General features: G+C 41.8%; 1 protein-coding gene and 1 long non-coding RNA gene across 2 annotated transcripts in view; one reads left to right on the plus strand and one right to left on the minus strand.

Moving 5' to 3' along the window:
* Positions 1-3,262: 3,262 nt before the first annotated feature.
* Positions 3,263-26,779, minus strand: part of LOC108879606 (adenylate cyclase type 1) — a 50,435-nt gene continuing 26,918 nt past the window's right edge. The window contains exons 8-20 of the mRNA XM_018670937.2: positions 25,800-25,955; positions 20,930-21,124; positions 18,854-18,951; positions 18,594-18,678; positions 17,139-17,228; positions 15,571-15,845; positions 15,252-15,378; positions 13,368-13,484; positions 9,266-9,412; positions 8,786-8,884; positions 8,196-8,310; positions 6,328-6,452; positions 3,263-5,972 (exon numbers count right to left, since the gene is read on the minus strand). Of these exons, the coding sequence (XP_018526453.1) occupies positions 5,628-5,972; positions 6,328-6,452; positions 8,196-8,310; positions 8,786-8,884; positions 9,266-9,412; positions 13,368-13,484; positions 15,252-15,378; positions 15,571-15,845; positions 17,139-17,228; positions 18,594-18,678; positions 18,854-18,951; positions 20,930-21,124; positions 25,800-25,955 (1,974 nt within the window). The 3' untranslated portion in view covers positions 3,263-5,627. The remainder of the gene's footprint in view (positions 5,973-6,327; positions 6,453-8,195; positions 8,311-8,785; positions 8,885-9,265; positions 9,413-13,367; positions 13,485-15,251; positions 15,379-15,570; positions 15,846-17,138; positions 17,229-18,593; positions 18,679-18,853; positions 18,952-20,929; positions 21,125-25,799; positions 25,956-26,779) is intronic.
* LOC108879607 (uncharacterized) overlaps positions 22,669-26,779 on the plus strand; it is a 36,666-nt gene continuing 32,555 nt past the window's right edge. The window contains exons 1-2 of the long non-coding RNA XR_001960371.2: positions 22,669-22,883; positions 25,819-26,021. This is a non-coding gene — a long non-coding RNA (uncharacterized LOC108879607). The remainder of the gene's footprint in view (positions 22,884-25,818; positions 26,022-26,779) is intronic.

Raw genomic sequence — 26,779 nt, forward strand, 5'->3', positions numbered from 1 at the left:
CTGCGTGTCTTAAGGTGTTTTCTCTCAGCTCGTCACATTCCATCTGTGTGGACGTTCAGAAGAGACCAAACATGCAGGAGCGGTAGGAGAGGGTTAGTGAGGGTCACTGCTGTTCTTACACAACATGGAGTTCATTGACCCCGTGTGTATCTGCGCTTGATGAGCTTGAAAACACAACGTACAAGTCGAAGAATAACACTCTAAATCCCTGATGAGAAACAATCTAATAGGAGGATGTTTTCTCTCCACTAATCAGAAAAGAGACGTTTGTGTTTTTTTGGCTGTAGTCTGAGACCTCTATGAAAATGTTTGGTTTCACAACCGTGCAAAAGCTCAGTTGTGAAATGAAAACTTCTTGGAAGAACGTTCTGTACAGTGAAAGCGTATCCTTGCATATGGATTTAATAAAATGTTGAAAAACAATCATGTGCTTTAACTCTACACTGTACTGTGAGTCAGGCAGTTTGAAGGCCCCGGGAGACTGAAAGTAAAGTAAATGTCTGCACTGGATGATCTGCCAGCGGTGGATGTTCCAGGACGCTCAGTGATTCTTAGTGTTTTTTGGCTTGAAACAGGAGGAATCAGCTGACCTCAGTCTGTCCACACCTGAAAAACAGGTTACAGACTCAGTGGTGTGGAAGGTTAAGACGAATTCACTGATCTGCTCCGAAGACGATTGAAGCCGCCCCGATAAATATTAAACAATATTTTAAAAATCCTGCTGTGTGAGGGGAACACAGAGGAGATCTGTTAGTGTGTGCCGTGCTGTGTTGGTCTTCTCGTTGCACACTATAAAAACAAAACCGTGAAGTCTGACGTTATTTGTCGTCATGTGTGTCATCTCTCAAACCTTTTAGGCTTTAGCTGAACAATCGGGTGACGAGCGGAAGGTGAGTCGGGGTATTTGAACAGGAGCTTGATGAGATGATTGCGAGCAGGTGTGGAGTTGAGCCGGGAGGCAGGTGAGTGAAGCCACGCCTACAAGACAAACACAGACTCAGGAGAAAGCGGGGGAATACTGGAGGTACAGCCCAGGTGAAAGGGACAGGTGCACACTCTGAAAACAGAACAGTCGCAGCAATACTGATAATAAATAAACTATAATGTGCTTGAAGAAGCAACAAGTGATTTTTGATGCAGAGAATGAAATGTGATGAACCTTGAGGTGGGTTTTCACTGCGACCTCAGTGTGAGAGTTTAAAGAGTAGTGATGAAGAGTTTTAACGTGAACACGACTGAGTTGTGCTGCACGTTACAAAGGCAGGAAAAGCCCAGACTAAATGTACAGCTCCTGGTTGCTGTCTCACCTCTGCACAGCCGACCAGTTCTGGCATGAAGTGAGTGTCAGTGTCAGATCATCAGCTTCGGAAAGTTCGAGAACTGGACGCCCTAATCTGACATCGGAAATGTGTGGGGAGAGGCTGTTTCCGAAGCCGCTCAAGCATCCGACAAGCATGTCTGACTTCTGATAAAGCAGCTTAAAGGTGGTAACAGTGACGCCTTAACAGACCCTCTCTCCCACCTGAGCTGCAGCCGACATATAGGCGTGAGTTCTTCAGGTGGAAGTCCTCAGTTTGTTCTCAGGTGGATGCTACAGACGTAGCACATGTTTGATGTTGAGCTGCAAGTTCACCACGTGTTTGACTTCACTCACACAGAAAAATGCGCTCCCTACACAAACACGCCGACAAATAACATTTAACATGAACGTCGACAGCGTTATATACATGCACAGATGCAGTTTGGCGGTGGGTTGTGTTTATTGTCCCACGCTCCAGTGTCCAGATTCCAGCAGGGTTTACAGTAAGGGAGCAGTGTGAGGGGAGGAGGAGGGGGGGGCAGTAAAACTATCGTTAACCCTGCAGAGCGTCCTGGTCCTCGGCGTCGCTGCCCTGCGATCTCCCCCCTCTGACTCAGGCTGCTGATGGACGCCGTTCCGCTGCACCACAGCTGCAAACGAGGCCTGAAAAGGCCCATTTCCCGCTCGCTTATCTCAGAGTGTGTGAGTGTTTGCGTTGGCACTCCTGAGCCTGGGGTTGTGTTTGATCACAATCACGAGGGTCCAGCAGGTGGTAAACACACACACACACACACACACACACACACACACACTGGCTGTTGTTACTTTCTGGGTTATCAACAAAAAGTGGAGTATTGACATCCTCTGTAGTGATTGCACACAAATCAGCGTGAATCACAAAGCAAACAGAAGATGAAGAAGAAGGAGGAGGAGTGTGTGTGTGTTTGTGTGTGTGTGTGTGTGTGTGTGTGACTGGTTTATCATTCACTCGCTGAAAAACACAACCTTGATGGTTTCATGTCACGGCACGATCTTGTTGTGTTGCCATGACAACCTGTCACTCAGGATGCTCCGCATGCCATCGCACTTCCAGCTGCTTTTACTACACACACACACACACACACACACATATTTTCATATCACTGATGAATGTTTGGGAGTCGGTTCTTCCTGCGACAGGACTCGATGATAAGGCCGCCCCACGTTTGTTTTGTTTTCCTCTGAACACCCCCCCCTCCCTGTTTGTTTGTTAGATGGGGGGTGAGGAGGTGGGTGAGCAGGGGAGACACTCTTTTTGCAGTCTTTTAATAAATAATCGTCGTCTCTCAACAGCAGAGGTGGAAGCGGCGATGGAGAGACCACGCTCAGCTGTAAGAGCTGTGATTGGTCAGTTAGGGCTGCTTCAGTTTCCTGTGTTTCCTGCTCTTCAATCATCAGTTGTTGCAGTGGTGATATTGATGGGTCAAGTGTAAATCCAGCTCCAGCTCTGAGTCCTGAATCCTCACCTCTCTTTAATCTGCATCGTCTTTAGTGTCAGATCACACAGTGAAATGATTTTTTATTTTTAAATTGAAGATTTATTGATGATCATTTTAAATACGCCCTCGTTTTTTATCTGACGTCAACCGTCATGAGTCAAACTAAACTCCAGATGTGTTTTTTTTTTGTGATTTACACATGTTGTACAGTATTTACTCTCCACCACGTACAGAAACTCTGCCATCATGTTTTTCTGGTGGCAGACGTGTTCGTAACATCAGCATGAGGCTCCCTCTAAACAACACCGCTGGACTCCGGCTGACATTGACCCCGATGTTGCTTCAAACTTCTTACATCAGCTACTCTGTTTTTCTACTGTTACGTAACTTAATAGCAGAGTTTGATGGCCTCTCCATATGCACTGTGTGTGTGTGTGTGTGTGTGTGTGTGTGTGTTGAGAATGAGCACAGGAAGGGTTGTGCTTAACTCCAGGAGACACGTCCCCACTGGCTTTATTTTTATAATACGTCAATATCATCGCAGTGCAAACACTTAGTATAAAATATCATCTTTAACAAAATTTACATTCACATAAAACATCTCAATAAATACATCTTCAACAAAAAACTTGACAAATATCTGATCATTCATAATATATCTCTGAAAAAGACTCTACAATGTACAATAATAGCTAGTAATACCTACATATAACAATTGAAACCCGTATCATACAGTATGAAAATATCCAATTTACAGGAAAAATATCGTACATAACTCCGTTCCATCAACTTTCCATCAACTGTTTAAAGCAAGTGTATAAAAATCCTCATTTTGAACCTTTTAGAAACTCAAAGTAAGCATCCAAGCTACTATATAGACTTTAAATCTATTTGAAATATGATAAGAAGTACAACAACATCATTTCAGTCAGGTTATGGTGTCCAAATAAATCTCTCCCAAAAATCAACACTTGCCGTCGTTTTGAGTTTACAAAACTGTTAAGGAACAGTAAAAATACAGGCATTCAACAGAAGGAAATCCACAACCACTGTAGCCACACATTCAGTTGTGCTACAGCTCAACACGAAAAAAGTTTCTGATATGTTTATGAAAATAGGTTGGCACATTTGATAAACCAGCTACCTGTTGACTACAGCAGGAGCGGGGAGGAGGAAGGAACCCCCGGCCTGATGTCAAACTATCCTGAAAATATGTCCTCGAAAAAGGTTTCGCACACCGAGCTCATGAAGAAGAAGAAGAAGAAGAAGACACGGGTCAAGAAAGCACCTTACATTCAAGAGGACCGCTACCTTTTAGCGCATGCATGAGGACTACATTAAACCAGAGTCACTGCGTGTCCGCTGCTCGGGCCTGTATTAATGTTTCATCAAAGCATGCATGTTAAGAGCCACGGGCTTTGCAGGCAGGCAGTGCATGCTAGAACAGATTAGAGGAGAGTTAATGGCTGTGGTAAGCCGTACTGTGAGTAGCATGCTATACCATAAAATAAATCATCTGGATTTTGTGTGAGGAAGCCAGACACGGAGGTTTGGGTGTCTCCTCGTAAAGACAGAGATTTCTTTTCTCTAGCAAAGCAGCTTTTAGTTCATAAAAATAGTAGAACAGAATATCTCAACGATAGAAAAGATTTCTTAATAAACAAGCACGCAGAAAAAAGTTTTCTTTTTTAAATATAACTCCATGAGGAAGGAATCACACTCACACAATACTGAAAATAAGATTTCTATAAGTCATGCTTCAACTCCACAGAGATACAGACTGGTGTGGCTAGCTATGCACACTCTATTGGCTACATACACTATCAGGTCAAAATAGGATCCAGCTGGCTACAGCATGCAAGGGAGGGGTGGGGGTGGGGGGGTGAGGAGGCTGAGAGAGGAGACAAACTGCTTTATTGCTACACTTTGACGAGGAAGAATCTGGAAGTCAAGCATCACAGGGAAACAGACAGCAAACATGACTGAAATGCAGCAGTGGCGTCGTGCACTTAAAGACGCTGAGCGGCTCGGCTCAGGGAATCATGTGCCATTGGAGGGTTTCAGTGAAAAAGGGGTGGGGGGGCAGAAACGTACTGTATCGCCGACCTGGTACATGATGAATCGAAGGCAATGCTCTGTCATATTTTGGCACGTTTGTACCATTAACTGATGTTTACAATTCTACATTTGGCTTCATCCACTTTAAAAACATAATCTGATGGACAGCGATGCCCCTGGAGTTAACTCATCTCAACTGGTGTCCAATAAATCAATAAAGGATCTAAAAGGCAACAAAAAAAAAAAAAAAAAATGGCAAGAAACTCATTGTGAGGAGTGGTCGCTAAGGCAACAGCACTGATTTGGTTTTACACTGAGAGAAAAGGGCTAAAGTAAGAAGTTAGAGGAATTTCCGGATGTGTTTGAGGCTTGCGTGCTACACTATCAATTGTGCATTGCGATGTGTTTTTTTATTTTGATGATGATTTTTTTTCCTGGAGACATCCTTGGCCTTTGATTGATTACAGAGCAACGTGGCTGAAGCGTCCTGTGTCCTGTTCACGACAGCCCGCGGTGTGAAACAAACAAACAGGGTTCGGGTGTGGAGGGAGAGTCCGATCGAGGCCGCCGCGCTCGGTCCCTAAACGGCAGTCCGGGCCCGAGCTCAGGCCTCCTCCCGTTGGACGATCGGTGTCTCTGCCTCTCCGCGTTGCACAGACAGTAGAAGAAGAGCGGGGAACAACTTTTCCTCTTTAAAAATGAGCTTTCTCTCTGCTGCTGTCTCGGTGCCATTTCCCCACCTCCACTGTCATTCGTCTTGTTTTCCACGGTCGCCACGGAGACAGCATCCGTCACACCATTGCCGTGGGGACAGAGGGCAGGTACCTGGTGGTGCTGGTGGAGGCGGTCGGTTTGGCCACGCTCGGGCTCGGGGTCCTGATGGTGGCGTAGGTGGTGACGGTCGGGGCAGGGCTCAGCCTGGTGCACACGCTGCCGTGGGCGAACGCGCTCGACCGGCGCTCGGCGTTTCCGGGCTGCTGCTGCTGCTGCTGCTGCTGGGTTTGAGACAGCCTGCTGCCCTGCCTGCGCCCCTCCAGGAAGTACGTGAGCATCTGACCTTTGCCCTTGACGCTGACCTGGCCGCGGCAAACAAAGTCGTAGTAGTCTGTGATGAGACGATAGACGTCCTCTGTCACCTGGACAGGAAACACAGAGGTACGATGTTAGTCATCACGTGTCAGAGTTAAGCTAAAGTTTAAGACAAAGGAAAGAATCTTGTTCCTCATTCACACCTGGCTGCAGCCAAAGTTCAATGTTTGCTTCATCACTTTAAGTTTGTCAATCTTATATCTGTGCATTAAACAACTTATCTGGCTCTGAGGAGTCATGTGACCACAGTTCATCTGTCTGCATCTCCTCCCTATAGTTCCTAGACAGTTTCAGCTGAACGCTCCCTGAAGTCGGATTTCCAACTCGGAACTCTTTCCTTGGCCTGACTGTTTTGTAGTTAAATAAAAAGAAGAAAGGAAAAGAGTGACTGCAGTACTGTACCTGTATCTTTCCCTGTACTCCGGTACTGTCCATCCTGCTGGCTACGTTCACTGTGTTTCCCCAGATGTCATACTGAGGCCTTCTGGCTCCAATCACTCCTGCAACCACTGGGCCGACATTGATTCCTGGAATGAGGACAAGCAGAGAGTCCACAATATCTGGGTTAGTCAAGGTTTTTTTAATGATCATGTTGGCTCCAGTTCCATTTCCACATGGAGACTAAATCCTGACGCATCGAAAAATGTTTATATTTCCTGCTGCAAGACGTCACTGATCACCACCAGAGCTGAGACCTCCAGGCCGAGTATTTAAACAAGTCAAAACTTGACACTTGAACATTTTTTGCTCTCCAGTCTTTTGTCAGTTCAGGCCTTTAGGCAGTCGTCCTACGTCAAAGTCTCAAGTGCTCTCAGTCAGATCACAATAAACTGAGGTCCCAGTGTGACGAGGCCGGCTCAGAGTATGTTTCCAGTAACAGAAAGTCCCGAATGGAAACGGAGAGGATGTGAAAAATGTTGAGCAAACGTAAATTAACTGCTGATCACACTGTGCCTGTGAGTACAGAATGAAATAAAGACAATAAGTGGTTGTACAACAACGTGTTTCTGCTACAAACTGGAGTTTTAAATCCAGTTTTCCCCTGTTTTTTAATCATGAAAAATAATGTGATATTTACAGATTCTTCTGTGATGAAAGAGCTCCATGGGAAGTTTATTCCAGACTGCAGACCTGGACATTAGGTTCATGCTCAGTTCTTCTTTTCGGGCGGATGATACTTCAGATTTTGTTTCAGAGCTGATACTGACTCATTAATAATGTATCTATTCCTAATTTAGTTTATTAATGAATCACAGGCATGTTTAAATACTGGACTGTTTTTTTAATGATAACTGAAAAAGTGATAAAAAGTGTGTGTGACAAGGTGATCGCTGCACAACCAGACCGTGATCTACTCTGAGACTGATCTGTTTTTTTCTTTTTTGATCATATTGATGCTAATGCCAACACTTTAAACTTAGGGTCTCTGTTTTAACAGTCTAAACATAAAACGGGTTTTACCTCTTTTAATTCATTATGAGTGTGTTTTAACTGGTGCTCATGTTTCTATCCTGATCATGCGCACCGTAAATTAACTTCAGAGCAGGGTTTTTTTGTTGCACAATCACTTTGCGCTGCCTCAAGACAGCAATACACCAACAAGTGCATCTTTTATTTAAATAATGTGGACGCTGGACGGGACAGTGATGAAACTGAAAGACTGTAGGTATTGATCCACCAGCTCCTACCTCAGTGGCTGTTCCTGGGTTGCAGAAGAAGTTGTTTCTAATTACACCACTTTGATTGTGTGTCACTGCAAATCAAAGGTATTGCTTCCTCTTCTTCATCTTTTGCAGCCACAGTTTTGGAGGTTCAGTTCACTGTGAGCTGCAGGATGACATATGTAGGCCAAACTTTGACCACGGTTTGCTTTTTCTGCTCTTTCTGCAAATGTAGTCTTACGCAAATTACCAAAAGTTGCGTTTCCGCAAAGTGGGTTCAGCACACAAACATATGCAGTTTTTACACATGGAGCCCCACAGTCTGCAGACAGGATGGCACTGTGTACACCAGGCTATGCAGGGATTAAACAAGGGCTCCTGTCGCAGGCTCCCCACAGGATACCCAACACAATGGAACCCAGAACTTCAGGTCTCGCTGTGACGAGCTTCCTGGAGGGGAACGCTCTTTTCTGTGATGCATTTCCTACCAAACTTACCGGCACCGAGCGTCGGCAGCGTCCAGTGCAATAGGTCAGGACAGAGGCTCTGACACCAGTGTTTATATAGATCAGTGTATGTGTGTTTGCATGTGTGTGTCTTGTCACTCACCTACTCTCAGGACAAAGTCGTTGTAGGACTGGTAGTTGATGGCGTCCAGGACGTCGAACATCTCGATGGCAAAGTCTGACACTGTGCATAAATGTGAGGTGATGGACTTCTTCGCCTGAGAGTCGGAACAACGCACACATATCAAGAACACAATGCAGAAACAAGTGTGCTTATTTCTGAGGCAGGGAGTGATATCAGCCTCCGTTTCTCTCTGACATTAATTATTCCCATTATTATCTACAACCGCCACAAAAGCCACGCACCTGGGCTTTCCCCCCCAAAGGCAAAACCACCGCTGACTCACTGTTAAGTTTGCACAGAAGTTGCAGAAAGGGCCCTTTTGTTTGTCAGCTTTGCAGGATTTAAAGAAATTTTACGAATGCAGAATATGCTGACGCCACAGGGGGCCGCTAATCCCTCACGGAGGATTTGCGGAGAGAAAACGTGACGAGTGTTCTGAATATCAACATCCCTTACCTGGAAACACCGGGCCTCTCAAAAATGCAGCGTGCATTCAGAAACAGTTTCGAAACGTGCTGCAAACACATAAAAACTCATAAAGGGTCTAAATATAGCTTCTGCATGCGTACCTTGGAGGCCGTCGTAGGAACCAGCCCTACTGCAGCCATGTATGTACTGCCAATGGTCTTGATCTTCTCGATATCCCTGTAGCACTCTTTATCCATCAGCTGCAGGGGGAGAAGAGAGGAGAAAACAGGAGGAAAACATTACTACTATTACAAATTCCAGTAAGTTCATATATATTATTATAGGTTGTGTTGGCAAACAAATCCAAATGCAATTTAAAACAGACTATTTTAGCGCATTGGAGTAAATTAATGCTTTTTGTTGCTGATTATAGATCCATGCAGGCCAGAAGCCATCTGTAAGTTATTCCTTATTTTGGAGGACTTTCCCAGCCGCGACCATTGCTTATTACACTGCATCAATAAACACAGTATTTTCTAAACCCTCAGTCACCAGGGCTTCTCTCCAGGCTGAGCACAGAGAAGAGACATGAAACCTGCTGGAAAAACAACTCCGGCAGATTTATGAAGTATTTTACTCGCCTCATCAAAGTCAGCGATGATCTCATTGAGCAGCCTCAGACACTCCACTCCCATGTTGTTCCCGTCCAGCTCGATGTAGAAGTCGTTGAAGTTGGCGATGGAGGCGAACAGGACTCCGACCTGAGCGTAGGACTGGTAGTACAGGTCCTGGAGGTTTGTGAAGGACAAAACACAGGTCATTAAAGGGTCAGTTCACACAAACTGCTCGTAGAGATTTGAGAGTTGTTCATGTTTGCAAGCAGCTACTGATGATACTCCTGCCAGTAAGTCAGTAATCAGCTGAGTAATATTAATCTTATTGTGTTCACAAGTCACTCATCTCATTCCCTCAACTTATTAAAGCTCAACCACGACTTCATGATCTCGTTCCAGCGCAGCAAGAGAGTCCGATTTTTCTTCCTTCAAATGTCACCAGCATGTCACCAGTTGTCTCCTTATTGCACACAGTTAACTTCTGGTTACCTTCCACATTTTTGCATTGCCTTTGGAAGCAGCTGTTATCTCTCTTTAGGTCAATTAACGATGTTTGTTTAAACCTACCAGGGAGGCACCCACGTCCAAACTGTGATTAGAAATTCACTATATTTCATTTCAACTAATTTTTTAAATCATAAAATGTAATTTCCTCTGCAGCCGTGTCACCAATCAGGTACTAAGCCATTCAGAAATCTAAAAATGTGGATATAATAGGACTAATTAAAACACAAACTATGGCATGGCTGTAAGTTGGAGAACAAAATGGCTGAACTTCTGTTTTAAATCATGTTTATGGAAAGATGCTGGGCGACCAGGGAGGACATTTTCAAAAGAAAACACAATAAAAACAAGAAACGGAGCGAGCAGTAAGAAATCTCTGTTGTGGTGAAATAATGGAGTCAGATTATATTAAGGACCAGAGCAGCGTGCTTCCAGGTAAACACTGTACCTGCAGATGAAATGCGAGCGAGTTTTCAATCGTTATGTTGCAGCAGTGAAACCTTGAATTCCAGGAGTCCCACTGCGTTGTGTTATGAATACAGTGTATGGGTGAACTTTAGCCCAGAGGAAAGAGAGGAAGCCTTTCTATACACTGTAGCTCCGTGGGGTCACCAATGTGCCGGAAACACACTTCCTGTCCCCAGCGTTTACTAGTCTGAGCCTCGGATGATCCCTGCGTCGACTGATGCACAGCCCACTGATTGTTGGGGGATAGGAACAGCTTTATCTTTTTATTGTTGTTGAGAAAAACCCATGAAAAGAACAAAACCAACAATGAATTTAACCTAGTAACCGGCCGAGGCCTATGGCTACATACAGTATGTGGTTATTTGTCCATAGAACAACGATGTACTGCTGCATCTGGGTGAGATATCTCTTCATAAAAACACTGTAAACACTGATACCATGACCCTGAGCGTGCTCAGTAACGTCTGACCGCTGCGTCTTTATTAGTTTTTGAATAATAATGGACTTCTGTGACACAGAGGGACGAGGTAAATGTGGTTACACTGGAAGCACTTGTTGGTTTTTGATCTCTTCGGGGGATTTGTTTATAATAATGACAGCAAAAAACAATGCTGTTATTATGTTTGAAGCAGTTATTCATCTCAAACATCTGAAGGCTTCACTCACTTAAAGAGACACTCCACCAATTTTAATGATGGTGAAGATGAGCTTACTCGTCAGGGGGAGAGCTACAATACGCACTGTACAATAAAAAGAGGCTCTGTGTTACAAACTGGTTTGAAAGATGTGGGCATTCACCTGACCTGACCCGCGCTGCATTATGGGAAATGTAGGAACCTGCATTTACATGTATCATGGATCTTGGATGTCTGGATATTTCAGCCTCTACTGCTTTAACTTTGACCATTTCTCTTTTAATCTTTTTTTTTTTTTTTTGCTTCCAACTCAACTAAAAGTGCGTAGTAATTCCTAAATGTTCCTTTCATCTGCTCTGGGGTCATTTTGCATATTAGTCTGGTCAAGGTTCTGGCAGTTCTGGAGCTCATTATGCTACAATTTAGCCCAGATTTTATGCTAATGTGCTAAATAGGCTCAATTCTGGCTCGCAACATCAAAGCTGTGTCCTAATGATGCTGTAGTTCTGTTGTATTTACCCACACAATCACCATCCAAATGAATGTCACTCTGCTTTGCAGTGATAATAACAGACTTCAGCATATATATATATATGTAACAAGACATGAAAAGAAAGAAGAAAACTAAGGGGAAAGTTAAATGTTTTCTTGCTTATATGCTGATTAATGAAAACATTTGCAATTAAAACGACTCCTCTGCAAATTTAATGTATATTTTATTCACAAAACCTCTAAATATGAACATCAGGATGTGAATTTGCTTCTAATTTTTTTGGTTCAAAATGTCTCCCGACTGCAATTATGGAACATTTTCTGTTTCTGTCCATATAGAAATAAACATATATCGTTTTTGTGGCTTAGATTAGATTAAATTCAGTTATTAACTTTGCACTCAGTAAAGTTTCCAGACTTTTAGTTTGCAGCATAAAGAATCTGGACTCAGCTTTACTGTTTACAAACCCAGCTTGTCCTCATGAGGGTCTGTGCATTTCCTGATTCACAGGCCAAAGGATGTATGTTTTCATCACTTCCTGAGGAGGGGGGGACCCAAGGAAGGAACAGAGATCAGTGGAGGGGATGTTCATCAATCAGTGGACACAGACAGCTCACACGTCCATTTTAACACCACAACACATGGTCAGGGAAGCTGTGCCATTGTCCTGCACAGATGGGACATTTTCCCACATTGAGATTGAGACAGTGCCAGGACACAGAGGATTTCTTTACAATAAAGGAGCCTGTAACCTTCTCTACTTTTAATCAGCATCACCAAAATACCTGATTACCAGCTTGAAGTGGAGTTCCTGAGATGATAAGATTAGATTTCACAGCAGCTAATAAGCACTGAGTTGGTGATTTATGGGTCAGGAGACGCATCCAAGTCACAGTGAGACACATTTTTAGACGTATAGACCTCAGGTTTCACAGCAACATGGGTCGCTGAAAAGGTGTAACTAATTACAAATAATAATCTGTCCAATTAACAGCAAATCTCAGCTACTTTTGAACAAAACTTTATCATCTCATAATATCCAGACAAACAAAGGTTTACGTCCTGTTAATGATCATCTCCTCGGTTATCTTAATATCTCATTTAGTAAAGGGAGTTATTTAACCAAATGCATCTCTGTTTGCATAAAATTAATAAATCTCAATGGGATATTTGTTACTGATTATGAGAAATATATTTTATGACAGCAGCAGGAAATACAGATATTAAAAATAAAAGCAGTATAGAGCTGATAAACTAAAATTTACTTTAGTTTCAGTTATTAACATACATTATGTTTTACCGCTATAACTGTCTGGTTTATTAGATTATTCTCTTATATCAGTGTGTGTCAATCCAAATGCAAAAACACACACCATCACCGGTTTAACACTGTGAGAGGAGAAGCCATAGAGTAACTGTTTAAAGAATGTAAGTACTCTAGATGTTTCAGCATGCAGTGAACAGGAGTCAGGAGATGATAAATATTTTTTCAGCTCCTGTCATCATCTTATACCCATGAGGCAGCAAGAGGGTCTGGAATTAATGTTCTCAAAGATTGAGATTACATTAGCAGTATATTAAAACATGAAATAATAATGTACTGAATGTACTCAACTAGTAAAAAAGAAATTTTTCTGTTCTGTTTTTACACTTTTCTCCATTTTTTTGTCTTTACAATACTGTAAAGTTGAACCTCTGCAGGCCTTTAAATTATGCAAAATAAACAATGTGGAAAGGAAAAATCTCTCTTTGATAGAACTGAATTGACATGCAGCCTGGACAAGTAAACATATATTTGCATTAAGAAGTCACAAATAAAAAAAGAGTGAAGATCACTGACCTAAATATCTACAAACAGCCCAGTTTTAAGTTCAAAGTCTGGACATCTTTTGACCTATAAAATCACCAGACCAGCACCTGCTGGGTGTTTCAGGAAGCTCTTTGCGGCTCTGTTAGTTTCAGAGACATTAACTCCTTCAGACTGAAGATTCCCTGTTGGACGAGCCTGGACATGACTGTGGATTCTCACCATGTTCCTGGGGTTCGACATGAGGAAGTGCTGAGCCACATGAGCCGGCAGCAGGTTGAACAGGATCCTCTTGTTGTCCAGCTTCACCTTCTCCATGTCGTCTCTCTCCTCCTCCGCCTGGACGGGACACACACAGGTGGAGAGGGAGGAGGTGAGTATGTAGATCCAAAGTGAAACTGATGCTCTGTTGTTTAAACACAGTAAACCTTCATTGTAGCTCAGAGCTCAAAGGGAGATGTAATTGCTTGTCCTTATCACTAGAGGGAGATAATGATTTGCAAACAAGACAAAACGTTCAACTGTCATTCCTAAAATAGAAACACGCTCTCATGATCCACTGAGACTGTACAAGACTGTGCATGTAAACACACAACTACACAACTCAAACACACAGGAAAAATGCATCATATCGAACCATTTACGCCTAAAACCAAAGCCTCTTTTAAAAATACAATAATATATCAATCTGCTCCTCTGTTTGAGGATTTTAAAAAAGAAATTACAGTCTATCTTTTTTAAAATATACAAATAGATATTGAAAATAAATAAATATACACATTAAAAGAGAGGAAGAAACTGACATTATAATTCCTAACTGAAGAGCATTTGTATCCACAAAGGACTAACAGGGAAATGAATGCTGAACTGTCAATAACGTGATGTTTAAGAGCTAAATCTAAAAAGTCACATAACAATATATCTGCATTTTTTGGTCTGTATCTTGAAACAGAAAGAAATGAAACTTGACTTTAGAATATTTGTAAAACAGGCTGAAATATTCCAATTGCACTGGCACAAAATTGCATTCACGTACGTGCAGACCACATCTATACCTCGCTCAAGGACGATTCAACACATAGACAGGAGGAGTTTGGGGATTGAACCACTATTCCTGCAATTCATGGCCAACCTGCCTGGTCATCTATGTTATAGCAGACAAAGCAATTTCCAGTTTTTCCTTCAGACATCAGCGTCATGCTCAAGGACACTTTACATGTAAACATCAGGAGAGGGGGATCAAATAAGGGCCGAGGTGCTGCCACCTCCTTGACAAACGACCCAATTACAGCCAAACACGGTTATTTCTCCATAAAAAATTCATTAGATCCTGACATAACTTTTAACTTCTGCAGACAGTTGTCTGCCAAGGACACAAACATGTGGGGAATCAAACCACCATCCCTACAAAAGCAAAACTTCCGATACAAAACAGCAGCAGTTTGTGGTTTAGTGTAGGTATGAGGCACCCAAACTGCTCCACCACCTGAGCTACTGCTGCTCCTTATGTAACTCTCTAGGACTCAAATAGAGACAAAAATAACTCCATAAGAAGTTTTTTTCACAGCACAAGAGCTCTCTGGATGTAGAAGTGCCTATGACATTTATTATCCGCTGGAGCTCAACCAATATGGGATTCAAAGACAACATTTCTGTGGCTGCATCTGGAAATAAGACAGAGTACGGCTGGTTTAACCCCTGTGACAAAAACTTGGCACCCGTTGACCTCCACTATATTATTATTTCCCCAGATACCCAGAAACCATCTGGGACTCTGGGGCTTGAAATGATTAGTTTATCAATAAATGGCTGCCAGAAAATCAATTGGCTACAATTTTGGTGATTGACTAATCATTTAAGTCATATTCTAAGCAAAAAAACAAAAAATTCACAGGTACCATCTTCTCAAATGTGAGTATTTGGTGGTTTGAACCAGCATTCCTGCAATCAATGGCCAAACTGTCCCTCCAACCAAGCTGCTGCCACCTTAAAAGACATCACAATACCTTCATTTAGTCCAGCTTTTCTTTCCAGAGTGACTTCCTAACACATCAGGAGCTATCTGGGGTTTAGTTTCTTGCTTAAGAGCCACGTACGCACACATACCTGAGTAGCCCAGAGATAGTCGAGCCGCAGCTTCAGGTCCAGTTGTCTTGAATGAAGAGCCAGAGCTCCAGAAAACAGCAAGACTGCCAACACAGGGTCATAACCTCGCGTGTGGAGAAAACCGCCGCTGAAAAACACACACACAGAAACTAAATGGAGGATTTCTTTTAATAGTTTAATATAATTTCATATGATTTAAAAAAAATCATGATGAAAATAATTGTTAGTTGCAGCCGTACCACACACAGATAAGCAAACTTGACTACACACACATATCTTTTGCATATTAAACATCGCATCACATGCGGCTCAGCCTCACCCCACAGCTTGGCGATAGCCGCTGGTCTCCATGACGACGGTGTAGGTGACAGAGAGGAGGAGGAGCAGGAGGATCTTGGGGAGAGAGGACACTCGGAGATAAGGGACGACAGTGAGGGTGCCGGCCACGCAGGACAGCAGGGCGTACGCCATGTTGGGACAGGCCCTGTCAGGCGCCGTGCTGTTGGAGGGTCCGACGCCGAGCACGTCTGCAGGGACGTCCTCCACCAAGCGGCTGGAGTTGGTGCTGACCTTCCCCCAAGGAACACATCCCACCTGGAGAAAGGGGTTAAATTGATAAAATAATAATGAAATAAACAACTGTATATCCTGTTGGAAAGGTGGATTTAATCTATTTCACAAGGGTTTAGCGCTGAAACTAGTTAGATAATCAATTAATTGATCAACAAAATGAGCCAGGAGCAGGTGGTGGTGATGGTCACTTGCCAAAAGCTTCAGCCAGAAGTTAATACGTATGGATGCTACAGTGGGTCACTATCGGAAAGTGATGAGACAGGCCAGCGCTAGCTGGTTAGCATGCTAACATCAGCAGAAGAAGTGATAAAGCTAGAAACAAACGGTCACTGGAGACGGCGAATGAAGTTTGATGTTTAACTCACAGCATTTCTTCTAGACTAGTAAGTAAATGGCTGTTGTTGATGCTAATGCTAGCTATGTAGCAGTAGCAAAACTTACAAATAGCTCCTTTAATCAAGTAACAAGACAAAGACAATTACATAGACAGAACCAGACAGCTGTTTCCCCCGTTTCCAGTCTTTATGCTAAGCTAAGCTAAGCTAATCGCATCCTGCCATTAGTTGGCAGGTCATTGTCACAGGTCATGCGATTAGTTTTGCAGGTATTTAGCCAAATAATCTTGTGACCTGATAATAGCGCTGGAGGTTTTTTGTTTAGATGATTACATTTTATCCAGAGTGAATGTTTGTACAATCAATATTAGTGGGTTAAAGAGCTAAACTAAGATGATGAACAGTGTAACCTGCTAAACATCACGTTGTTGTGAGTGTGTTAGCATGCTACCGTTTGCATTTAGCTCATAGCACCGCTATGAGTACAGTAGGCTACACACATTAGATCCTGGACTGAGTTCTGGGAGCCGACGCTGACACCAACCAATTTGGCGTTTAAAATATTTTAATGGGTATTTTACACTCGAACAATAAATGCTGTATTCTTCTGAGACTCTGCAGCACCATCTGCTCGGCTGTGATGTGTTACTCTGCCAACTCGATGCACTGCAGAGACTTGTAAACACTGTAGTCTGCTGGATGAACAAAGAAATAATGACACTGTTTCTGACTCAAGTGCTTTTTTGCACTCTATTATTCTATTATCATTCTATTTATACAGGCTTTTAAGCTCTTATATGATACCTAGACCCCTTTAATTAGTAAATTAAGGCAATTAATAAATTATTTCTAACACACATTACTTTACTACTCTTTAAAGCACTTTGACTGGGTGTCAAATGATATCAGTTTCAGCTTAAATAGTTATTAGATATTTTTTAAAAACTACTGGTTGGGATCAACACACACACAGACTTACCACGCAGGCCTGGGTAACAGAGTAGGTGAGCAGAACGAGGAACACACACAGCACTGTTCGGATCTGGATGGTGAGGCAGCCTGGTTGGCACTAAAAACCAGAGGAAAGAGACGGGGAGAGGGGTGAGGAGGATTGGTGAACAGATACGAGCCGGTAAATGAAGCACCTGTTTATCTACCTCAATAGCATTTTGGACACATCATTAGCCAGGAGTGGAAATGAAATGAGTGCATTTTGTGCGGTGTGGTTCATTATGCGCAGGGCCTATTAGAGGGGACGCTGAAAGGATATGATGACAGTTCAATGTAGCGTGACGCCACAGTGTCATACAGAGGGTACGGACCTGGTGTCATCACGGTTGCTCCCGCCTGAATATCTGTGGTTGTGCATTTACAGAGAACAAATTACTTTAAAAACTCTTAATCCTGCATGCTGTCTATCACTTTTTTCATCAGATAAAATTACGCTGGTACATTATACTGTACATTTTATCAGCCCCCTGAGTTTATGGGGCTGTGGCCTGGAAACTTTGTAGTGATGGTTATGTAAAACTGTGCTCAAACAGTATATTGCTGTTGCTCAGTGTACTGGGTATAAAGGTTCAGAAAGATACACCATCGGGTAAACATTTTTCACAGTCCACTGAAGACTGTTACCTAAACAAGCACATAGTTTTCTGAATGAAACTCAGGATTTTCAAGCTGAAAATTCCAATAATTAATATCACTAGCTTAGCTTAGCATAAAGAATGGAAGCTGGAAATAACATGTAACGTGTTAATTATTGAGCTTTAGAGGTGGTGGCAGGTGGATTTTATTAGCTGACACGCTGTCTTTATGCTAAGCTAACTTCCTGCTGCCAATCTTCTCATCTAACTCTCAACAAGAAACGCATAGATATTTCACAAAATGTCAAAATATTCCTTAAAATACTGCCAGACAATGTTAAATGTAACATAGAGCCAAGAACATTAGTCAATTAATGCATCAGCCACAATTTGAGAATCATTTAAGTCATTTATCTTCAGTAGTTCTACCCCTTCCAAATACGAGGTTTGGCTGCTTTTTTCTGTTTTATCTCATAGTAAACTGAATGTGTTTGAGTTTTGGACTGATGGTCAAACAAAACGAGATCTTTGGATGTCATCTTTGGCTCTGAGATAATATTAGGGGCTGGTTTTCACCGGATTCTGTTTTATTTTACAGACTATAAAAATCAGGAAACCCAATTATGAGTCACATTCAATGTCTACAGACCACTCACAGTCCAGTAAATTGTACAAATCTTTACTTCTTATTATCGTCTTTGGTTTTTCCAGCAATACCTGTTTATAGCAGGCAGGTGTTAGCTTGTTTTGCCACTCAGCTGTATCGAAGAGGGCGATAACAATGCTAAAAAGTCATAATCAGTGTAGGCCCTGTTGACAGAGGACACACAGAGGTGTGGGAGTCCTACCTGAACACTGGTGAGATGCAGGTACATGACACAAGCCACGTGGAAACACACACACAGCACCAGCAGCAGCAGCACCAGCATCCCCCTGGGAGATGAGAGTAGAGACCAGAGTGAGAGGGGCTTTCCCACTTTTCCACTGACTGCAGTGAAAACACCTTCCCGTCTAATTGTGTCACTACAACCCTGGCAAGATCGATCCAATTATGCTACACGAATGGACAAACTGCAAATGTGGAAGAGGTGTATGTGTGTGTACTTACTGTGGGATCATTAGCAGATAGATAAGGCCAAACAGGGCAGCGAGGATCAGAGAGAGGACCACTGCACTGATGAAATGGTCGTCATACACCTGGTGATACTAAGAAAGGACAAAGAGGAGAGAAAATGTCATGAGAAGTGTTCATCTATCCAGGCCATTATTTCAGAGGAGAGTGTGTTCTGTGTTAAGGCTGGAACATGCTTCTCAAGGCCGCAGTAAATACACAGGTAGGTCTGTGGGAGACGGTTGCATGGTTGAAATATGACATTTCCATGTGTTTTCTTTTTCGTTAGCAGCAGAAGTTGGATCAAACTATCAGCTTTCCTAACGCTCAGGCCAGTATGATGTGCTTGTTAACTCTGCTGCAAAAGAGCGACCTATGGTTACCCATTCCACCCTGCTCTTTGTAGACCTGCAGAGACATGAAACTTTAGCCTAATTTAGCGCCATGGTTTATAGCCACAGTCAAACTAAATTAAACTTTGATCGCAAGTACACTGCCTTTTTGATGCACCCTTCAGTGGCATTTCAGCATGTGATATCTGGAGTGTAGATGGAGCTTCACCTCTAGACTCAACCTCAAGCATAGTCCACCTGCTGTTAACTCATTCACTGTATGAGAAGCAGCAAACGAAAAGGACAGAGGGATGGGAACTCTGTAAATACCAAGCACCTTAAATCAACTGTCATCGTCCCAGATTAAGGTCATAAGGTTGGAAGTTTAGAGGAGCTGTTTTGCAAAGAGTAACCCCTGATAATGTTGTTTTTTACTGACCTCTAGTGGTTGCTGTGTTGTACAGTTATTGAGCAAACACTAATTTAACATGTAACATGTTTTATTACTTTTAATCGCAATCTGCAGCTGAATCTCATATGAATTTCCTTAGGGATCTTGTTATGAACTCAAGCGCTGGGCAAGTTGAAATGTTGGCTCTGTAGATAAAACTGAAAATTAAAAAGTTCACATCAACTCTGAATGTTTGTATTACATTTCATTGTGATTAATTCAAACATTAATTGTCACCATATTTCACCACCAGAGAGTTGATGAACCAAGGAACCGAAACAGCTGACACCCCCGGAGCCATTCGCAGGGAAAATGAGCAACACTGCTCTGCAGTCGATTTTACATGACATTAAGTTTCTGTCTTTCTGTTGTTTAAGACGAGAACTCACAAAGTACAGTGCACACAGCTCACTATAGATGGCAGCTTGCACAGAGATCCAGAATCAAACCAGATCTCCTGCACTGGAATATTAACTTACGTAATTTATTTCTGTATGAGATAAGAGAGTTTTGCATCTAGATTTTTCAGGTTTGCTCATCCTTAAGAAGCTGGATATACTGTAAACGCTTTAACACATGCTCCAGAAAAATATCATTTTTCTCACGCTTGAATAAAGAATAACTTCTAAAGATCTGGTGCACAGTTAGATCTGAATTTGTGTCCTGAACTCTTCCAGCTCCCAATGAAAGAAATCTTTTTACTGTGTGGGAGTAAATAAACTCTTTATACTAATTTGCCTTTATTTCTTTTTCTGCTGATGGCATATTGAACAGTCAGACATAAAGTATGTTTAAAAAATTAGACACAATTAACTAGTTTTTACTTTGTATTGGGTTTTAATTCTTCTGCTATCAGTTTGAATGTCTAGATTGCACACAGACACAGATACTGACACACACAGACACACACAAACCCGTCCCTGTTCTGCGTCTCCTTTATGGCTCTACCCACGCACACATAGGAGAAAGATATCACGTGTGCCGCTCAGACGTTCCCAAATCATTATCTGCACCCCCTCCTGAGAGGGTGGGTGGATTCCTCACACACACACACAGACATCATAGACAACAGGCGTGGGAGAGAGGGAGAAAGGGGAGAAGGAGAATTAGACACTGTGTAGGGTGTGTATGTGAGAGAATAAGAGGGGGGAGATGCAGTCACGAAGCATGTTACCTTATGTGTAATGAGGAAAGTATATACTTTATCCCTTTGTAAATAGAAATCCAAGTTGCTGGCCTCTCTGCAGATGTGTGCATGTGTGTGTGTTATGTGTGTGTGTGTGTCCTCACCCTGCGCTCCCTGTCTCTGCTCCTGTAGAACAGGGTGATGTAGTTGAGGTCTGATGTCTCTGACTCGGTCTGCCGCGCTTCAATGAGCCGCCCGATGTACCGGTTCACCCGCGTTCCTGGTGAGTGCTGCACAGCTGTGGCCGAGAAGGACGTCCGATTCCTCAGCTTCTCTGACGCAGTCCGCAGGGCCCGCCGCTGACAAGACACCAGAGAGGCAACACAATCAGTCTCTGCAGAGGCCCCCCGGCCTTGTCTGATGTCTGAATGTGTAGAGTTTTGTTAACTGAACAAGATGAAAAGTCTACTACCACCCTGGCCTGGCCCAGGGAGGCTGTAACACTCATCACATACCAGAAAACTATTCTTAAGATTCTTAGGTCTTTAGCTCTAAGTATGTTTATGTAACACTTGAACTGTTCACTGTACTTTACACAAGAAGAGCAAGAATACACACAGTTTTCCACGTCCACTAAAGTGCTTGTTTTTGTTATTATTATAAGTGTCAACATTATGGATAGGATTCCTACAGAGAAAGACCTTTTTATTAAAGAGTAAGATCCTTTTTGTTTAATCAGAAACTGCTGTTTTATCATTTTACAGCTACCTCGATTGCTTAGTTTGTTTGTGCTGTTATGTGCATAATTAAAAAGAAAAAATGAACAACCACAATTGTAAGCAAGGGACTAGAAATATGTTTTAAATGACTCTGGAAAATGGAAACAGATTCAGCCAATCTGATGCTTTTAGGGCCAACTGCTGCACAGTCTGGGTGCTGCAACCAAAAAGGCACTTCAGACAAAACCCTGGGATGGTTAATAGTCTTTGGTTGAAGGCGTTAATGAGCCATAACAAATAATATGATTCAGGGAGCACGGAGGTGAGAGTATGGATGCCTTTTTTTAATGGCTGGACACCTGTAAAGCAGCAGCATTCAGCAGAAACTGTAGATGGGAAATGCAAGTCTGGGAGATTTCACTTTCTTGGATATTGGTGAAAAAGCACCTTTCTCTGACAGAGATAAGAAGTGGCTAAATTTAGAATATATTCTGCCCATCTCAGACTCAGCTCTTGACTCAGCTTTATTTACCTACGTATAGACATTTCTTGGCTCACATTTGAGACTTGTGTTAGCTAAAGCACCAGTGTAATAATGAATAACCTTAATGATGCTTCTGTTCGCAGTAAGCCAGTGAGCAACTATTGCCCCGAGACTGGTAAACTTAAATGTAATGCAGCCTTGATTAATGTTAGTAATTACACCAGTGCTTTCCGTGCTTAACTTTGCTGCCAAAATATCTGCTGCACTAAAACCAATGTGACTACAGGCGCTGCAAGTTCACTTTAGATCAGCAAAGTTGTTTGTATCTATGTGCTGAAAGCAGAGAGAGTGATTGTTAGCTGGCTAGTTCCAGCAACTGCCTCCAAACCTGCTCATACTTCTTCCAGTCCTGCTAACTTTTTCACAACAGCATGTGAGTAGCATTTATTTTACCTACCTTATTCTAACCATGTTGATTAAGCTTGGTTAATTAAGCTAGGTATTGTGTCAGCCTCAGGTGTACTGTTGGCAACCGTTAGCATGCTAATGAAAATCACTTCCGCATGTTAGCATGTCGAAATGCCGATGTTACCACGTAAAAGAAACTTAAATAATAAGTTTCATTCAGAAACTTCATTCAGAGACTTATTATTTCATTCAGAAACGTATTAATTCTCACTTTATTGTAAACTCTGTTGACAGCTTTCGATCTGATCCTCTGAAGTTAACCTGCTCCGGAGCAGGTTAGCCGTTCAGCATAAGTTACCATGGTGATTTACCACGACAGGAAGTGAACCACCGTCGTTAGACTGAAAACCGAGAGTTAAACTTGAAGTTACCTCGCTAACCGCAAATCCTGCTTCGTAGTACAGGCCTCTGGACAACGACATGGGAGTCTCGGCATATCTTTGCAAGGTAAGCTCTGTTTGTTCGACACAGACGCCCGAGGCGGTGTTAATGCTAGCATGTAAACATTGTCTTAGTTGACAAGTTAGTTGCAGGTTGTAATAGCGAGTGTTACCGTGCTAAGTTGTTAACATTAGCATACTTAGTTAGCAATGTGAATGGTAACAACAGGTAGATGCAACTACCCGTGGTAAATATTATCATAGTTAGCAAGGTAGTTGTATGTTATACTAGCTAATGTGAATGGGAAGAATCGGAAAACACACTTTATTACAACTTGGGGATGTTCACACATTATTCCAAGGAGGTTAGCTCTCTTGGTTTGGATGTAACTGCCCGTGGTGGTGCTAATGCTAGCTTGCAAACATTAGCAAGTTGGTAGTAAGTTATAGCAGCTAATGTTACCATGCTAAATTGGTAACATTGGCGTGCTAAATTAGAAATGTGAACGGGAAGAATTGGACAACACCCCTTATTCCAACGTGGGAGACGCGTTAGTACTACCAGTGCTAATGTTACATTCTTGTATTTTCTGACATTTTGTAGCCTAAACGATTAAACAGTTGATTGAAAAAACAACAGCATAATCGATAATACAAATAATCATTACTTGCAGGTCCACTTAGCATTGTGATATGCTGTATAATATTAGCATTAATCTAAAATAACAGCTGAAATTCACAAAAATGAGTTAGTAATTTTAGAGCAAACTTGTCAAACTCTTCCACAGTGAAGTGAAACACTGTCTTGGTTAGAAAAAATTAATTTAACACTAATGCCACAACATACTGAAGCTTCAGGCAATAGTTGTAGAGATGTAAGCAGATTCCAGTGTGGTGTGAATGTTACTGTGTGTTTTAATTGTGTTTTGGGTTTGATGGAGTTTGCATAGGTCCCCCGGGTGCATCCTGTGGAGATGCTTTTCATGAAGCTTGGTTGTCATGATGCCATGAACAACTTAAGTGAGGCCCAAGCTGAAAATATCCAGAATTATCTATGCAACAGACTGCACAAAGCCATATATTTACAGCACTGATATGAGGTCCATCCAAAAACCAAATAAGTTATTCTTACACATTACACAGTTTGCTATACAGCAGTGATATTGTATACTGTAATCCATGTAATTCATTGTGCTTTAACTGGCTTAGAGCTAGTATATACAGTACTGTATTTATTTATAGTCTCACTTAGGTATTATTAGAAGCCCTTAGTGTGAGTTTTCCATTTTTAAGTATTGTACAACTTCTGTGCTAAAAATACAATGTGAAGTAGTCTTCAAATTTACACCTGCTTCTACAAAAGTAAATTAAAAACAGAGTGTTTCTCTCACTCAATCATTCAGTCTCACTGGAGGTGATACAGAGATCATAATATAATTCTGCTCCTACGCTGTTGTGTTCCTACAGATTCGACATCCATCTTAACAAGTAATTGACTCTTATTTTCATCCATCAAGTCTTAAGGTGTTTATCATAAAAATGCAAATGGGGTTCACTCCTGATGCGGTTTCCCTTGTTTCAGGAAAATTGTAAAATATAGAGTGTCCTGTATTGTGGAATAAAACAGAATATTAGTACATTGCTGTCATGTCTGGGTGTGTACTAGTGACAGAAAATAGTACATAATGGCACTTTATTGGTTGTTTTTTGGCTTAATTGACAAAAATTAAAGCTTAAAGGAGCATTAAAAAAGATAAACATAAATTTAGTTTTTCATTTATGTATTTTTATCTGCTGTCCTACACTGCTAATTGCCTTGTGGCACCTTAGGAAGTTTCTTTACCCCCAGGTTGGGAGTCACTGCTCTGTTATCAAGAATTATACATTTGTTGGGCAGGAATTAAGAACTTGTAATACCTCTACTGATCATTTATGGGTTTTGGAGACACTAGCGCTTATTCAGCAGTTTTCTGACTGGACTAGGTTTTACCTCACACAGCTGTACCTTCTTACCTTCAACGAAAACAGGCTTGTTTTGCTTGAAACCAACAGCAACTGCCTGCACTCATTAGAAAGTGGTGGTACTAAGCAACAAGTAAAGCTCTTCTACGTCATCAAAAATCTGAAGATTCAATATTCGCTGGCCCAAACATTTTGCAGCGTCATAATTCTATTATAAAATTCCTCTGTGTTATAATACTAGGATTTTGGCTACTTGGATAATCATGTAACAATGTGGCTAATGCTATTAGAGGAGATGATACCAGGCTGTGGGTGATTACCAGCAGTCATAATGCAACCTCGTCAGAATCATGAAGTACTAATGCCTGGCCAAGCTCACACAGTTTGGGCGGATTACAGCTAGTAGGCTATTTCTGACAGCTCGACCCTGCGACGCCACGACACCAATCTCCAAACCAGCGGCACTGTGACGGACTCACTGCTGCGTCACAGTGGTTTAAGAGTAAATATGCTCACAAAAACAGTGAGAAACACATGAAATCAAAGCTCACGTTCACATTGAAACATCAGCTGGGGCATACATACGCACAAAAGTACACATATACACAAAGAAACACACACTGTGAGAGCTTAAGAGAAGTGAGTTTACATTAAAAATTGATCATAATATCTATTCCACTGGCTTACTTTTCTACAAGTAGTTATAATGCAGGCATGCTGTAGTGCTTATGATGCTGCGAAATCTAGAAATCCAGATTACTGTTTGTGTGTGTCCCTGTGACAGTGTATATGTGTGTGTGTGTAGCAGATTAGGAATCCAAGCAGGATTTCACTCCATCACAAATGGACATACAAACCCATTAAAATGATTTTTTTTCCTACTATGTAACCCAGAAATAATCATATCTACTATGTACAGTTGTTGTGCACACATGCATGCAAGCATATAAAACCTGACCTATTTCTATATTCATACAATATAGATATAGATATATATATGTAACACACAAATGTCACACACCTTGTCGTCATCCTCACAGGTCATGACGTTGGAGAAGGGGATCTCAGCCTTGAACATCTTCCTACAGTGCATGAGCTGCACCAGCAGGTAGCACACCGTCTTAAACTTCATCCTCTTGGCTGGTTTGATGTCCGACAGAATCAGACCTGGAAAGATCTGGAAAAGACGACAAAGATGATGAGATGAACAGGAAAGAGAGGGAGAGCTAGTGGCTACTGAGAGGTACAGAAAACATGTTAACGTTCTCCTCCAGACACGTTTTAAAGTAGTGTTTGATATGGTTTTCCCACATAAAAAGTTAAACAAAAACTCTGCTTTAGCCTCAGTCAGACCCATGTTTATTTTGCTCATGATATAATATGAAAAACACCATGTTAACATGGTTAGAAACTTGATTTTAAAGCTTGATTTTGCACCTGATAACATATATTATCTACCTACATACAGTAAATGTGATAAGTGGTCTGATTCATACAACCTGGCTGTGTTTTGTGCTCATTTCCAATCTCTGAAACAGTCTCCCACACAATTATGTATGTGCACTTCCTTCAAAAATAAAACTTAACATTAAACTTTCTAAAATTAAACTTCAAAAATCAGAATTTCTGACCTCTTTTTACCTTCAATCCTCCAGTTTATTTACCTCCAGAGGAGAAGTAAAATTAATTAGGAAAAAAGCGTGACAGGAGAGGTGACGTGACATTCCTTAAAACATGAGAGCATGAATTTTAATATGCTTTTGAGAATCATCTCATTCATGGAAATAAAGTAGGCTTGAGTGGGATTTTTACAGTAAACTGTGAGTGTGTGATGTTAGAAAACCTGGATGTATCAAGTGTTTGTATGTGTGTGTGTGTGTGTGTGTGTGTGTGTGTGTGTGTGTTTGTGTGAGTGCATTTATCTGTGGATTTAAAACGCTGTGAGTAGACACACACACACACACACACTCAGCTTTGGTGCACATGTACAGTTGGTGTGAG

Source organism: Lates calcarifer, linkage group LG17 (assembly GCF_001640805.2).
Source record: "Lates calcarifer isolate ASB-BC8 linkage group LG17, TLL_Latcal_v3, whole genome shotgun sequence".
Lineage (NCBI taxonomy): Eukaryota > Metazoa > Chordata > Actinopteri > Centropomidae > Lates > Lates calcarifer.